Here is a 14184-nt window from a genome sequence, read left to right as displayed (position 1 = left end):
CGGCCAGCCAAAGGCACCATGGGCACGCTCTGGGCCTCAGCACCTAACAGCTCACAGGTCAACAAGCAGGAAGGAAACGTGCTGCTGGCAGCTCCTAACATCTCTTGGACCTCTTCCACCCCCTCTCCTCTCACATGGACACCAACGCGCCCTCCGCCATGGACACCAGCACTAAAGCTTAGGTTTGCACGGGTATCCCAGGACTCCGCCATTGCAAACAAAACAAGAAGGGGATGGATGGCAATCAGGGGCATGACCACTCCTTGCCTCTCATCAATGCCCATCCCAGTGGTGGCTCATCTCTTGGCCAGTGTAAAGCTGGTGCCTTTCCCCTGACATGGGCAAGCCTGGAAATGGGAGACCCTTTGGGAAAGTTGGCACGGGGCCCCAGTGACTACCTTGAGGCTCTCAACAGGGTGCGTGACGTTGAACATGTCCATAGTGTTGACAATGATGGCTGGCGTGGTGAGGAAGAAGAGAAGGATGAAGAGGCAGATATTAAGGAGGATGAATTGCACCCACCAGGACGTGCCACGGACAGATAAATTCTCCCTGTGAGAAGAAAGCACAACTTGGACGTGGTGTGGAGACAAAAACGTGTGTCCTGGGCCTCCCGGCCCAACTCTCTGAAGCTCTGCCTCCCAACAACCACTCTACCTGCAACAACCACTCTGTCAGCCATTGCTCTGAGCTCCCCCTCTCCCCATCCCCAGACTGCTGCACTGACAGCTGCAGAGCCCCCAGGAGCAGAGAATGGCCGCAATGGGTGCCTGTACCACCAGGATGCTTTGGAGTTGGGCTGGAGAAATCGGAGCCCGGCAATCACCCCAACCCTCACCTGTCCAAGCCCTGCCACCTGCCAGGTAATCACCCCAGTCACCCCTGCTGACTTCTGCCACAGCCACAGGAGAGACTGTCAGCCCCCGCTACCCTGGGAAAGTCCCCTATAGATACAGTCATGGGTTCTCTACAGCTAGATGGGCTCTCTATAGCTACGGGCCTGGGCTCCCCGTGTGTATGCCCACAGGTTTCCCTCAGCTGCTCATCCCCCATCCCCACTCCATCCCGCCACAGTGGTTCACCAGATGATATCGCTGGGAGCAGGGGCATAGCGAACGCCCCAGTGGTGGGACTTGACCACGGTGGTGACAGAGGACTGCTGTGGGTGCCTGCGGCAGTGCATGTGGCTGTAGTCCTTCAAAATCCTGCAGCAGGAGGGAGACAGGGCTCAGGACAGGGCCTGGGGCTCAGGACCCCATGGCCCCAGCAGAGCAGCCATCTCCACAGATGGCAGAGGCACAGAGGAGCCAGACCTATTGCCTGGCAAAGTGCCCCAGATCCCCAGCAGCGGTGGCCACCAAGCCAGGGGCCGTCCCCAAGCCCGCCGCATGAGGGAAACTCACACAGCTGTCATCCGCTCGTCTTGGAAGGTGACGAAGGCCATGTCCAGCCGCTTGAGCGTGATGCGGTTGCGCTCAGCGTTGAACTCATCCGTGAGCTTCTCCTCGAGCTCCCCGTAGTACTGCTCAGCGTCCACCTGTGGGAGCAGCCAGGGCCGTGCCGAGCTCGCCAGGTCGGCACAGGGGCCGGCTGCCTCGCCCACCATGGGGACGCGCTGCCTGCGGCCCTGCCCGTGCCCACCTACCTGCTCAAAGCCACAGAAGCGGCAGCAGAAGATGCGGGCACAAGGGTGGGTTTTGATCATGATCTTCCCCTCTTTCTGCGCCTTGGTGGTGAAGTACAGCCGGCCCTTCATTGCCTTGCGCCTGCCGGCAAGCCCATCAGCATGAGGGGCGTTCAGGGAGCGGCACACAGACAGACTGGCTCCCTCCATACGGTGGGCAGGAGGGGTGACAGAGACCGACACACACTCACCTCTCTGCATCCAGCTTCATCAGCTTCCGCACATCGAAGCAGAACTGGACGTTGGTGACAGTGCAGCTGGGATAAGCCTCGCTGCGGGCACAGGGACACGGTGACACCAGGAGCCGAGGGACGGGGACAGCCCCTGCCACCTGCCTGCCGGCCGCCTGGTGAGGCTGCAGCACACTGCTACTCACTGGAAATGCTTGATGATAAGGGAAGGGTCTGTGATTTCCCTGGGGATGTGGGTAACCATCAGTGTCCGGGCGACCTGGGGAAGGAGAAGGGGCAGAGGCGGAGGCATGGGCAGGGGGTCTGTGGGCCATCTCACTGCTGCTCTCCTTGCCCAGTTGCTGGGAAGGCAGGAGCGGGATGGAATACCGGCTGCCACCTCAGAGGCTGCTCAGTACAGACCTCTTCAATGCTCCCTCCCAGACCCAGGGGACCCAGCTGGACACTGACACCTCCCAGAGACATGGACACAGCACAGTTTCAATCTCAAGAGACAAGACAGCAAGAGAGAGAGGTATTTCCCAGGCTCTCTCCAGAAGCTAGAGGAAATCAACCATGTTTTTCCCTGCTTGCACAGTTCCAAGCTCTTTCTAAAGCTCTCCCTATGTACTGGGACTATCCTTTCCGCAAGGCACAAAGCTGTCCATTAGCCCTGAACAAGGCAGGGCTGGAGGGGCGGTGGTTGCTAACCTTCTCATTCTCTCTGTATTCAAGGTGGACGGAGTGGTGAGCCATGCAGAGTATGGTGAGGACAAAATAGATGAGGGCGAAGATGCTGTGCAGCCACAGGAGACGGTCCCTGGAGGAGGAGAAGAGTGGCCCAGGGAAGGCTGTGGCAGGCACTTGGCATGCGACCCAGCCCAGCATCTCACCCACAGCCCACCCCCTGCCCAGCAGCACCTTCTTGAGCTGGCTGCCAGGCTCCCACCCCGAGGGCGAGAGGGGCAGCAGCCAGGGGGTTGGCTGTGAGGCCGCCTAGCGCCTCCAGAGCCATCACTCTGCTGTCAGCGGGGTGCAGCAGGCGGTGCCGGTGGAGTGCAGGCAGGCACAGGGGCTGCTGCCAGCGCGAGCCGCTCACACGGACCTGCCGCAGTCTGGGCATGGGGCTGAGGTGAACTCCGTGCCTGGGTGCTCCTGGCAGTGCCTGGCACAGCAGCAGCACCCACCCCCCGCACGCGGGAGCCACGTACTGTGTCGGGATGTTGGCGATGGTTGTCCGGCCGAAGTAGGTAGGATTGTGTCCTGTGGGTGAACAGGAGAAGTGGGAAGTCAAGGGAACCCAGTGCAGCGTGCATGTCCCTGCTCACAGGGTTACTGGCTCTGCACTTTGCTCCTTCCGTTTCATCTCCCAGGTCCCCACTATGCCCCTGTCTCTTGCATTGCTCTGTCCCACAGCTGATGGCCGGTTCCTGCTCACACGGGGGGCTCATGACAGAGAGGTTCTGCTGCCCTCTGTCCTGGCAGCACAGTGCTTGCCCCAGGCTGAGTCATCCCGTGCCTGTGGAAGCACCTACCCAGAAGGTCCCCAGAGAAGTTGACTGGCAGGATGACAGCCACGGAGAGCACGCAGACCAGCATCAGCAGGACCAGGAGGTGCCGCTGGAAGGAGAGGTAGGTCGTGGCGTCAATCCCACACTTGCTCTGAATCTCCTCGTCCCTGGGGGAGAGGTGGGTGGGGGTGAGTGCTGGTGGTGCTTCCCCACCACCCCCTGCCCCAGGGACACGGGCTGCTGTGGCCTCACACAGCCCACACCCACTCAAGGCATCATGTGGCATGTGGGATTGGGGCACAGAGGGGAGGGACAGAGGCAGCCCTCAGACTACCATCCCATTCCAGGACCAGCTCCTACCAGAAGAGGTTGAGCACCAGCTACCCAGGGGTGGGCAGCGGTGGTGATGACAAGGACACACACTTACTTCATCTGGTAGATAGAAATGAGCCAGGAGCAGAATCCCTGGAAGGAAAAAGAGTCAAGATGAGCCAGAGGTGACCATCTGCACAGCGAGGAGCCGGGGCATGGCATGTACTGGGCAGACACACGGAGGTGGTGCTGCAGCTGGGGGCTGAGCAAGTGCAGGCAGTGCCTGGGGCAGCCCAGCGATGCAATGCTCAGCCCACTGCCTTGTCACCAGCACTGGCAAAGGCAGTAGCCTCAGGAAACACACTGGCTCCTGGCTTGCAGCAGCTCCCTCCTCTGCCCCTGCCCTGATAGGCCCTAATACACAACAGGCCTTTTTTGACAGCTGTCGAGTGCTGAGCTGGCACTGCTGGATTCCCTGTCACTGCACATGCAATATTTGAGTCTTTCTCTCCTACTCATTATTTGACTGCTGGAGGGATGGTTCAGTGCTTCCCCACAGAGAAGGGCTCCCAGGCAGGAATTTGGGCAAGCTGGACCTCACTGGATATAGGCACCAAAACTTTATTTAGCTCTCCTGCCACATTCTTACCTTCCCTAGCAAGCATTTTCTATCTTCAACATCTATCAGCCCTACAAACCTGCTGGCAAGTTTCCTGTTCCTGATGTGTGAAGAAAAATCTAGTACTTGCTTTTATGCTCTCTACAAATTTCTCCTCCAAACCACTCTTCTCCCCCACTTACTGTACTTATGTCTAACCTGGCAGAGTTTACATCTTCCTCATTTGGGAACAGCTTGACTTTATAAAGGATGTCTTTTCACTTCTTATAATCTCCCTTAATCTGCTCCTTAGCCATGCTGGCTTTCCCTGTGGTCTTTCTTACTTATTTTTTTGATGAGCAATATACATTTGCCCAGAGCATCCAGTACCAAGCCTTTAAAAAGGCTTCTTGCCACCTGCAAGGATTTTGCTTCTTTACCTTTCCTGCCTAGTTTTTCTTCAGAAGTCATATCCTTTTTTCATAGTCACACCACTGACTGATCTTTAAGCTTTTGCTGCCAAAAAAAGAGGAAGAAACGGCAAACGTGTCCACCTGTGCTAGTTTCCAGCAACACCTGCACTGTGCCTGGTGTAACAGAGAGAAACAAAAGATGCCTTTAAAGCTCCCCAGCCCTCATGCTGGCAGAGGTGGAGGTGTGACCCAGGGCACTCTGTCCCACTGTGGCCAGGCTCTGGCTATGCACCCCTTCAGCTGGTAGGCACAGACATGCAGCTGGGAGACGCTTTCAGGGGCATCCCCTCCAAGCCGCTGTTCAAAGTAGATGCCTCAAAAGAAGCCAGGACATTCTAGCCTTCCCAGGAACACCTGTCTACTAAAGGGTGTTAAGCAGGAAAACCAGTGCTGGAGGGTTTAATTTCTCCCATTTAACTTCTACCCTAGAATTCCGGTGAAGAACAAGGCAGATTGGGCCAGGATGAGGCCAGCCTGGGCTCCTGCTGTTATGGCTGCTGGCACTCACCACATCCTTGTTGTCAGCATCCAAGGGGCTGCTCTCCGATGGGGACTTCTCCTTCTCACTCTGCTCTCCGTAGAAAAGCGACGTCAAACTTTGCAGAGAGGGGAGGAGGGGAGGGGTGAGCCAGGAGAGAAGCAGCAGATGGGAGAGCATGAGTACCCCCAGAGAAGCTTCTCTTAGGACAGCAGCCTGAAAAATTCCTGCCCTTGCCCTTCATGCTGCACTAGACCAGTGACTACCACAGGGCTCAGGGCAGGAGCTGAATCTCACTGCCTCTGTGCTGGTAAGTCCCAGCAGCTTCTCTGTGGACCTGGTACCCCACAGTGCAGTGACTCATGGAGAAATGGCCTTAGCTCCAGGACAAGGGACTGCTGAAACAGATTTCTTTCTATTCCACTGGTTTCAGCCCTCTCAAATGGTATTACAGTAAAAAGGAATGTAATTAGAGCTTGTGTTTTGAGTCCTGATTGCCCCTTTGATCTCCCTAATAAAACATCACCTGTTCACCACCAGACTCAGCCCCAGAACCCAAAGCCAAGAGGAGCTGGAAAGGGGGAAAGGCAGGAGAGGGTCTTTTAGAGAGTTTGCTCTTGCAGGCTGCCCAGCCTCACAGAGACCTCTCCTGTGTGCACCCGCCTGCACGAGGAAAGATGCTCTGCTGCCCAAGTTGAGCTGTGTTTGTCCTGGCAATCTGTTCTGGGCTTCATTTTCACCAGAACACCAGCATTTTTTGTGGGACTGTGCATCTAGCTCAAAGGATGGGCCAGGCAAGCTGCCCTAGTGACATGAGGAACAGTGTCACTGCTGCATGTCTCCCTCTGCCTCCTCCTCTGGCCAGCTCTGCTCATCGGAAGGGAGCACAGGGGGAGAGGTAGCAGCTCAGTACCCACTTGAAAGCAGCTCTTAGGCCTCTGTCCTCTCGGGCAGAGAGGACACTGTCACCAGATGGTGCCTGCAAGAGGGAATCAAAGCTGGCCCAGGCTTTTCAGCTCCTTGCAGCAGACAGGAACAGCTGCTGAATTTCTCCCTGGGCACTCCACAGTGCTGGCCTTCCTGCCAGGACGAGGAGAGGCTGGAGCCACCACCAATGCCGGCCTCGCATCCTACTCACCTGTCATTGTCCATCAGCAGCGCCAGGCGCCCATAGTCCCAAGCTGCTTTCCGAAGGCAGGAGAAGACCAGGAGGAGAAGCTGGAAGGAGAAAGGAGAGGTCAAAGGTTTTGCCACAGAGTCTTGCCCCCTGGGGTCTCTTCGCAGCCCATCTTTCCGTTTTCTTGCTGACGAGCCCAAGCTTGTGGAAAACTCTTGCCTGAAGCCAAACTGCTCCTGCTCTGTGATCTCACCACTGCTGCCCAAGTGCCACCTGCTGCCCGCCATGATGTGGGCAAAGACCTGGTTCCTCTGCACACAGCCCCGTTCCCCAGTCCATCAGCCAGCCGCAGCAACAGGCAGGCCGCCCTCACCCGTAGCTGTCGGCCCACCCGCAACGCGCCCACGTGCCTGCGCTCACAGCCAGCCTCTGACACAGGGCTGGGGCTGCAGACACGGCACCCACCCGGCCCACTCACCAGCCAGAGGATGAAGTTGATGGCGAGCACGGTGGGCACACCGCCGAAGGGCAGCCCCTCCAGGACAGTGCTGTGGGCGCGGGCGCTGAAGCACTGCTCCTCTGTGCCGTTGGCTGGGCTGCCCGGCAGCCCCAGCGCATCCAGCGAGGCGGGGTCGGCTGCCTCTGCCAGGTACACGCTCTCCATCGCGGCTCTCACCGGCGGGGACTCACCCTGCCGCACACGGCAGAGCTGCGGATGGAGATGCCTTTGCTTGAAAAGGGGCCACGGCCCTTAGGCCTTCCAGTGAGGTCTGAGGAACTCAAGTAGGAGCAGCTGGTGGCCTTGGAGCTTCCTCAGTTCCACTCTCTCCCAGCTAAGAGCTGTGAGGCACAGGGCAGGGAGTGTTGCTACAGAAATCTCTCAGGCACCTTATACCCTTTCCTTGTCCCATTAAACCCCACGTCATTTGCCTGTCTCTGTCATACCTGCGAGGAGTTTCTCACCACCTTTGTCCCTCAGTCCTGGAAGCTGGGTTGAGTCATGGCCACCCCGGTGAAGTCAGCAGGCAGGAACAAGGAGACGAAACAGTTGCTTGAGTTTCTGAGAAAAAGAACAATGATGATGCTAATACAACTGGGCTGCTGGGGCTGCACTCACTTTGCTCCCCACTGCCAGATATCTGCTGCATGTGGAACGTCCCTAAGCCCTCCTTTCTCTTCCAGTATCATGATCTGTGTGACTCAGGAGTCGTGGGACCTCCTTTCCATTTTTCCACCAAAGCAGAATTGCATCTTCAAAGATATCTTGGAGTCTTTAGAAGAATCAGATTCTCAAAACCTTAAATGATACGCTTCCAGTCACTTCCCCAGGAGATGATACCACAGACTACAGTTCTCACTACTAGGAAACAATTAAAGGCCACTAATAGCCAGGATCATGGCTTGTCTCAAAAACCTTTCCTACTGCCATGCTTTAGGTGGCAGAGGATCGTCTCGAAAGCTGCAGTGCTTAGGACCCCTGAGAACACGCACTGAACAGCAGCCAGCATGGCTGTTACTCATGTGGATGCCACAGATCTATGTGCCAAGATGGTGCTGAAAAGCCACTGCACTCACCAGAAGGGCAGGAGAGGGAATCAGCACAGCAAAGGCTAACACACACAGAGTGCAGACAACAGGGACAGAGTCTCCTCTCCTCGTGGTCTGCCACATCTCCATGCCTTGGGGGCCCTACCAGTAGCTTTCACCGACTGCTTTCAGTGCCTGGAGAGCTGTGTGGCCTCCGGAGGAGGACAGCTATGACTGTGTTGAGACCAACCACATTATCAGGGTGACAGGCATCCTGGATCAATAGAAGGTCTTCAGTGTGCTCTCACAATAGTCTATTAATAGGTTGTTGCGGAGAGGGAGGCGGTTCAAAACGACAACCAGGTTGGGTCCCTAATGTCTCTTCCAAAAAGGCACAGAGTTAGAATGTCTAGTACTTTTTAGGTAGATTTAAACCCAGAGGGCTGAAGACCCTGCTTAGGGGAACACTGAGGTTACTGGCATGAGGGGGAACAGATAGACAAAGCAGCATTGTCTTTGAAGACCTTGGGCAACCAAATACAATTTGGCATTTGGACTGGTCCTGAGCAAGAGCTTGTATCAGATGACTTCCAAGGGGGCCTTTCCAACCACATATTCCTACATTCCTGTTCTCAGGGACAAGAATATCTTCTGGCCTAGCTGAAGCTTATAAGGAGTTATATGAGTGACTTGCCTGTAGACAAGCTGAGCAGAGTGTATTGTGACCAGCGTATTGTGACCAATGTACTGTGGCCAGTGCAAAGGCCACATGAAACCTCAGCATGCTTGAGTTTTGTATTCAAGCCACTGGACATTGATTCTCTCCCTCCTCTTTATCTATATTCCAGCCACAACTGGGACCCTGCTGCAGCCCCTGCAGTCACCCAGCGACAGCTGATCCCTGCTGCATGATGCTCACAGTCCACATGGACAGGATGAAGGAAGAGGAGCGGGAGCCATTGTCTGCTCAAGTAATGGAGGAGGAGGATGCAAAGAAAGACAGACAGCACCTCCAGGGACCTGGAGATGCAAAATATTTATGGCATTTTTTACCATCAAGACCAAACAGGATCATCTCTCCTTCAGCATCAAACAAAACCTGATTGAGAGGCCCTTGGTAAGCAAAGAGCTTGCACAGAATGCCTTAGCTTAGAAAGGAGATCTTCTTGAGTGTTACATAGATTTGCTTTTGTTGAGAAACATTTCCTTTTGCTGCGTCATTGTGACAGATGGGAAACTACAGCAGCACCTGGTTTTATGTGCACTGCTGTAGCCTCAGCCTCTCTCTCTGACAATACAGCTTCCTACTTGAGGACACTGGTCCTGTCCTAAAGCTCCTGAGGAGCCCAGACACATCTACCCTGCAGCTGAGCAGAACAGGTAGGATGGGGATGCTGGAACAGCAGCTGACATAGGTTACATGCCTGAGACACTGACTCTCTTCAATCTCCTTGTCCAGGGAAAGACTGAGGAAGAGTGACATTTTCAAACCCAGAGCTGAGCAAAAAAACCCAGCCTCTGGCAGCCTCACAAATCAGGTGAACACCAGGGATTCTCAAGGGATTCTCAACCCAAGCTCTCAAGAGAGTTGAGGAACTCAAGAACTACTCTTGGTGCCTGCAGCTTCCAAACTAAACAGACAGATGGTAACTTGCTATTTTCTTAATTTCTGAAGCATAAATTCCTGTCCAAAGACAAATCTCCACTGGGGCCAAAGAGTGTGTGGAATACTTGGAACCAAGGCTATGAGCCCAGCAGAACCCGAGGCTCATTCCACTCCAGGCTTAGGCTGTCATCTTGTTGTCTGCATAGATACCTCAAAGAGATGTCAGAAGCTGCTGAACTACAGACACTAAGATCCCCAGGACAGGCAGATGCATGGCAGTCCCTCTTCCTATGCATATGGTGCTGTGTCACCTGCGCATGGGCTTTGGTGTCTGCTACAACTCTGTCCACGTTGCCTACAGCATCTTCAGTTCTCCTTGGAGGTCCCTAACCATGTACACATTGATCTGGCCAGTCCATGGTGTCTGGAGACATCACAGCCCAAGCTGGGACAGCTGAGCATTAACATGGCTCCCACAAGAACTGCCAGGTCACCTGACATATGCTGATACTGCTACAAAGGGCAACACAGTGAGTCCTTGGGGGTGAAGTACCACCCTTGCAGCCAGGTGTGAAGCAAGGGATGGCTTGGTAAAACCTCCCTGTAGTGCCCTCAGTTGTGGACTCCTTCCCAGACAGGGTTGGGAGGCTGATACTTTGAGGCACAGCATGGCCCCATCAAGATAACAACCCCTGAAAAGGAAAGTCCAACAAGGGGAGATGAGTGGGAAAGGAGAGGGCCACTGTAGCAAGCAGCAGCTGTTTGCCCTGGCTTGCCTGCCTTGTGCTTGCCATCAGGTGGCCCTGAAACCACTGGGGCAACCAGGACCTCTGCCTGGGGTCAGCCGTTTCCTACAGAGATGCTTTCAATCTGTTCTCCCCACGTGCACGTCTCCCTCCCCTCCTCCTGCAAGCAGCAGAGCCATCGCCATCTGGCATTTTCAGTTGCTAAATAATTCATCGCCTTTTTGTTAACAAGGAGAGTGTGTCTCTGACCGAGGGAGCTGTTGGACCTTCAGTAAATAAACAAGGAGACTCGTAGCAACCCTTGAGTACCTTCTCCACCACCACTACTCCACTACCCAGCAATAAGAGCCTGCAGCTTGTTTCTAGGCACTATCTTCACACTCGTAGGAGGAACATCCTGCTGGAGGATGGTGGGGTGAGGAGGATTTTTCACAGGGATCAGTACGAGTTGTCTTTCCCTATCAAGTCCCTGTTGCTGCTCTCTTCCCCCAGTAGCAGATATTTTGCTCCTGATGGCCAAAAGCAATGGGTTCCTCCTAGAGACGGTGCTAGTATCTCCTGCTCCAAGCTTTCCTGCTCACAAGCCTCCCAAATGCAAGCCTTCCCCCACTCAGCCTAACTGGTTCCTGTCTGGCCGCCCAGCATTGCTGTTTCAATGCCAGTCTCACTGCACAGGGAAATTTCAAGAGCAGAAGACACCTGCAGCCACCAATCTAGCTCTGTCCCCTCTCTTATGCATCACCAGCTCTGGTGCCCAAAGGAGCGATCACGTCACACTCAGGCCTGTAATGTTGCCTTTGCAGCATATCACAGCTCCTCTGAAGCTGATCTCAAGTTCATTTTCCTACCTTTTACTTGGTCCCTTCACCCTCAGATACCCATGGACACCCACCTCCAAATATTGAAACCGGTACTTTTCCAGACCGCTTGTTCCAGCTAATCTCACTTTTTACAGTGCTGCTCTTAGAAAAGCTTATGCAAATTATATAGCTGCAGTGTTACCATTAAAATAACCATTGGGAACAACCAACTAAAAGTAAATGATGTAAATGTTCTGGGAACAGCACACGCAGCAGAAACGGTGAGAGGAGATTTCACATGCACCAGGAACAGCTTGAATTCAGACACGTAGGACGTGTTCAACCTTCCTCCAACTGGAGAAGATACCTTACTTGGTATAAAGAGTGAGAGATCACATTGGCACTGTAGGTCAGAGTTAAAGTCACTGTTAAAACCCCAGATACATGAGGTAATTCAGCATTTTGCAATATTCTGGTTTTAGCACTCTGCAGTTGTATCTTAAAGGCCAAACACACCCCAGAGCACCACCAGACCAACCCTGTTCCAAGCTACGCCACCGCTACTGTGCTTTTGCTGATCTTTAAGGGCCAGAGGAGGAAATATTGCTGCAAATAACAGAGCTGGGTGGGTACCCTCAAGTCTAGAAGGTGTTGGGAGAGCTTCCTGTTCATGAACCTGGGCCTCCAGATGCCAGCCACAGACAGAGCAGCCGCTGTCCTGGAGAAGCAACAGCAATGGGCAAGTCAAGAAGCGCAGGAGTCGACGAGACTGCAGCTGGGAAAATGAAGTACTAACACAGAGGCAGAAATCACAACATATGATCTACTCAATCTATGCCTTACCTAGAGGAAAGATACTAAAATAGGGTTAGAAAACACAAAAAGCAGTAAAGAAAGGCAATGCTTCTTTCTCCTCTTTGCAATGGCTGTGAATGGGCAGTGGATGTATGAGGCTTACCCATTTGCTGGGTAATTTATATGAAGCACTTCCAGTGTGTAAGGCTTGCCTTGAATATTCAGTGCCCTGTTTGTTTTGTTGATGTACCAGCATATGCTGCTTCTCTCCAGTTGGGTGGGCACTAATCCAGAGAACCGGATTCCCAATTAAAAATAAGGCATAGCTTTTATGTGAATGCAATTTTTCAAAATTTCCCTTTCCCTTGAAGCACCCTGCCAGCAAAATCATTGCTAGAGGATTCACAGACTGCTGGAGGAGCAAAGCACCAAAACAAAGCCTCGGGAGGGCTCAGATGACCGAGCCAGGCTCCTAGGAAGCACGGGGGTTACTTGTTTCAGCTGGTAGGTGGGTAGCTGGGGCACAGGGCTGCTGAAGGAGCTGTGTGTGGCCACACGAAGCCAGCAGAGAAGCCAGGCTGAGCAGCCAGGCTGCATCTCCTAGAAACTAAACATCCCTGTTACCTATCTGCCTCTGCATCCTCCTTCCTCCAGGAGACATGGGCAGGCTGCAGGAGGGGAAAATGAGGATCACTGTAAGGGGAAGGTGAGGTTTATGCCCTGGTGTGTCCCAGACTGGGCAGGAAGGTGAAGCTCCAGTGTCTGTCCTTGTGGGACTGCAGTGATTGACCTGGGGGGACTGCAGAGATGGGGAGCCCAGGAAACCCAAGCCACTGACACTGACTCAGCGTGGCAAACAAACCACCTAAGCCTGGCAAAAGGCTCATTGACACCTGTGCTGAGTTCAATGCCCACCCCAGCATCAAGGAGCACGGTGACCTCCTCATCCCTGTAGCTCGGTGCACAGGAGAACAGCCATGCCACGGGCCACATCCATCCCCGAGGGGCACGAGCACAGAGCAGATGGAACCACACAGGCAAGTAGATGAGGGAAGAGATGTCTATTCCTGGGGCAGAAAACATGTGTACTCCCTGCTCTCCTCAGCCACCACTCACAACCTGCCCCATCAACAGTGGCCATCTAAACACCACAGCCCACCAGAATGGTGAGACTGTGACCCCACTATGGGGAGCCAAGCAAGCTTTTCTGCTCTTACGAGTGTCAGGTTGCCACCACCTTCAGCAAACCCTGCGCAGGGTCATGCTGCCCTAGAGGCTCACCTGACACCAGCACAGCATTTGAGAGCAAATCCCTCCCCTGCCACGTCCCCCTGCATTGCCGCATTGCCCTCAGCTCCCTGCCCTCCCCTGCTTCCCTGGCACCACTGTGCAGACCAGTGGTGGCCACGTTTTTGCACTAGGACAGATTAAGCTCCATGTATGAGGTTTTTGAATGAGAAGGCATCCCAGCCCACCACAAGCTTCTCTGCAGGATGACATGTGTAGCCTCCCTCTGTGGTGTGGCAGCCACCTGCACAAGCCTCATCCCATAGAGAGCTGCTGTGGCCCATGCAGGGCAGCACTGACTCACTGCAGAACTCCTCAGCACCAGAACAAAACCAAACCTCAGGCAACCAAGAGCCCGTGGCTGTGGATCAGCACACATGAGAGGCCACAGCTCTTCTCCAACACTTCCTCCACACATGTGCGAGTCAGTGGCTGCTGGAGTCAGCACCTGCCGAACCTGAACTGAATGTATTGGTTCCACACCCAGCCCTTTTCACCACATCTCAGTTGCCACTGCAGGCTGCCTCCAGCCTGTGTTTGGTTTTTATTTCAATATCCTGCTGTGCACACAGTGTGCTCAGCCCCTCACGCTGCACTTTGTGTGCACAAACCACCAAGCAAACATAAGCGAACATGAGGGGCCCATTCCCATTCTGCACTGTGTACCCTCATCCTCTGATAACGCTTACATCAAGCCTCTTCAGCACAAAGGGCTGCCTGGGCCAGCCCCAGCCCAGGCTGCTGGGCCATGGCTTGGAACAGAGAGCCAGGAAAGAAGGCTTATCATAAAGATGAGGACAAGCATTTTAACAGGGCCTGCAGTGACAGGACAAGGGGCAATGGTTGTAGACTCAAAGAAGGTAGATTCAGACTAGACAGAAGAAATTCTTTTAGGATGAGGGTGGTAAAACACTGGCACAGGCTGCCCAGAGAGGAAAGACTGAGCCCCATCCCTGAAAACATTCAAGGTCAGGCTGGATGGGGCTTTGAGTAACCTGATCTAGTTGAAGTTGTCCTGATGTGATCTGATCCAGGTGAACCTGCTTCTGCAGGGGGGTTGGACTAGATGATCTCTAAAGG

General features: G+C 54.2%; 1 protein-coding gene across 3 annotated transcripts in view; it reads right to left on the bottom strand.

Annotated features, from left to right (window-relative positions):
* Window positions 1-14184, bottom strand: part of TMEM63C (transmembrane protein 63C) — a 30688-nt gene that overhangs the window by 5281 nt on the left and 11223 nt on the right. For 2 of the 3 annotated variants that reach the window (XM_061998583.1, XM_061998582.1), the window contains exons 2-15: window positions 7289-7403; window positions 6822-7183; window positions 6365-6444; window positions 5257-5344; window positions 3793-3830; window positions 3390-3532; window positions 3066-3117; window positions 2566-2674; window positions 2061-2134; window positions 1876-1956; window positions 1646-1766; window positions 1404-1537; window positions 1083-1205; window positions 399-552 (exon numbers count right to left, since the gene is read on the bottom strand). In XM_061998583.1, the coding sequence (XP_061854567.1) occupies window positions 399-552; window positions 1083-1205; window positions 1404-1537; window positions 1646-1766; window positions 1876-1956; window positions 2061-2134; window positions 2566-2674; window positions 3066-3117; window positions 3390-3532; window positions 3793-3830; window positions 5257-5344; window positions 6365-6444; window positions 6822-7007 (1383 nt within the window). In that variant the 5' untranslated portion in view covers window positions 7008-7183; window positions 7289-7403. The remainder of the gene's footprint in view (window positions 1-398; window positions 553-1082; window positions 1206-1403; window positions 1538-1645; window positions 1767-1875; window positions 1957-2060; window positions 2135-2565; window positions 2675-3065; window positions 3118-3389; window positions 3533-3792; window positions 3831-5256; window positions 5345-6364; window positions 6445-6821; window positions 7184-7288; window positions 7404-14184) is intronic. The other variant, XM_061998584.1, reaches the window with a different exon arrangement.

The sequence above is a fragment of the Colius striatus genome, chromosome 6 (assembly GCF_028858725.1).
Source record: "Colius striatus isolate bColStr4 chromosome 6, bColStr4.1.hap1, whole genome shotgun sequence".
Lineage (NCBI taxonomy): Eukaryota > Metazoa > Chordata > Aves > Coliiformes > Coliidae > Colius > Colius striatus.
The sequence above is the reverse complement of the archived record's forward strand: the minus strand, read 5'-3'. Positions and strand labels throughout refer to the sequence as shown.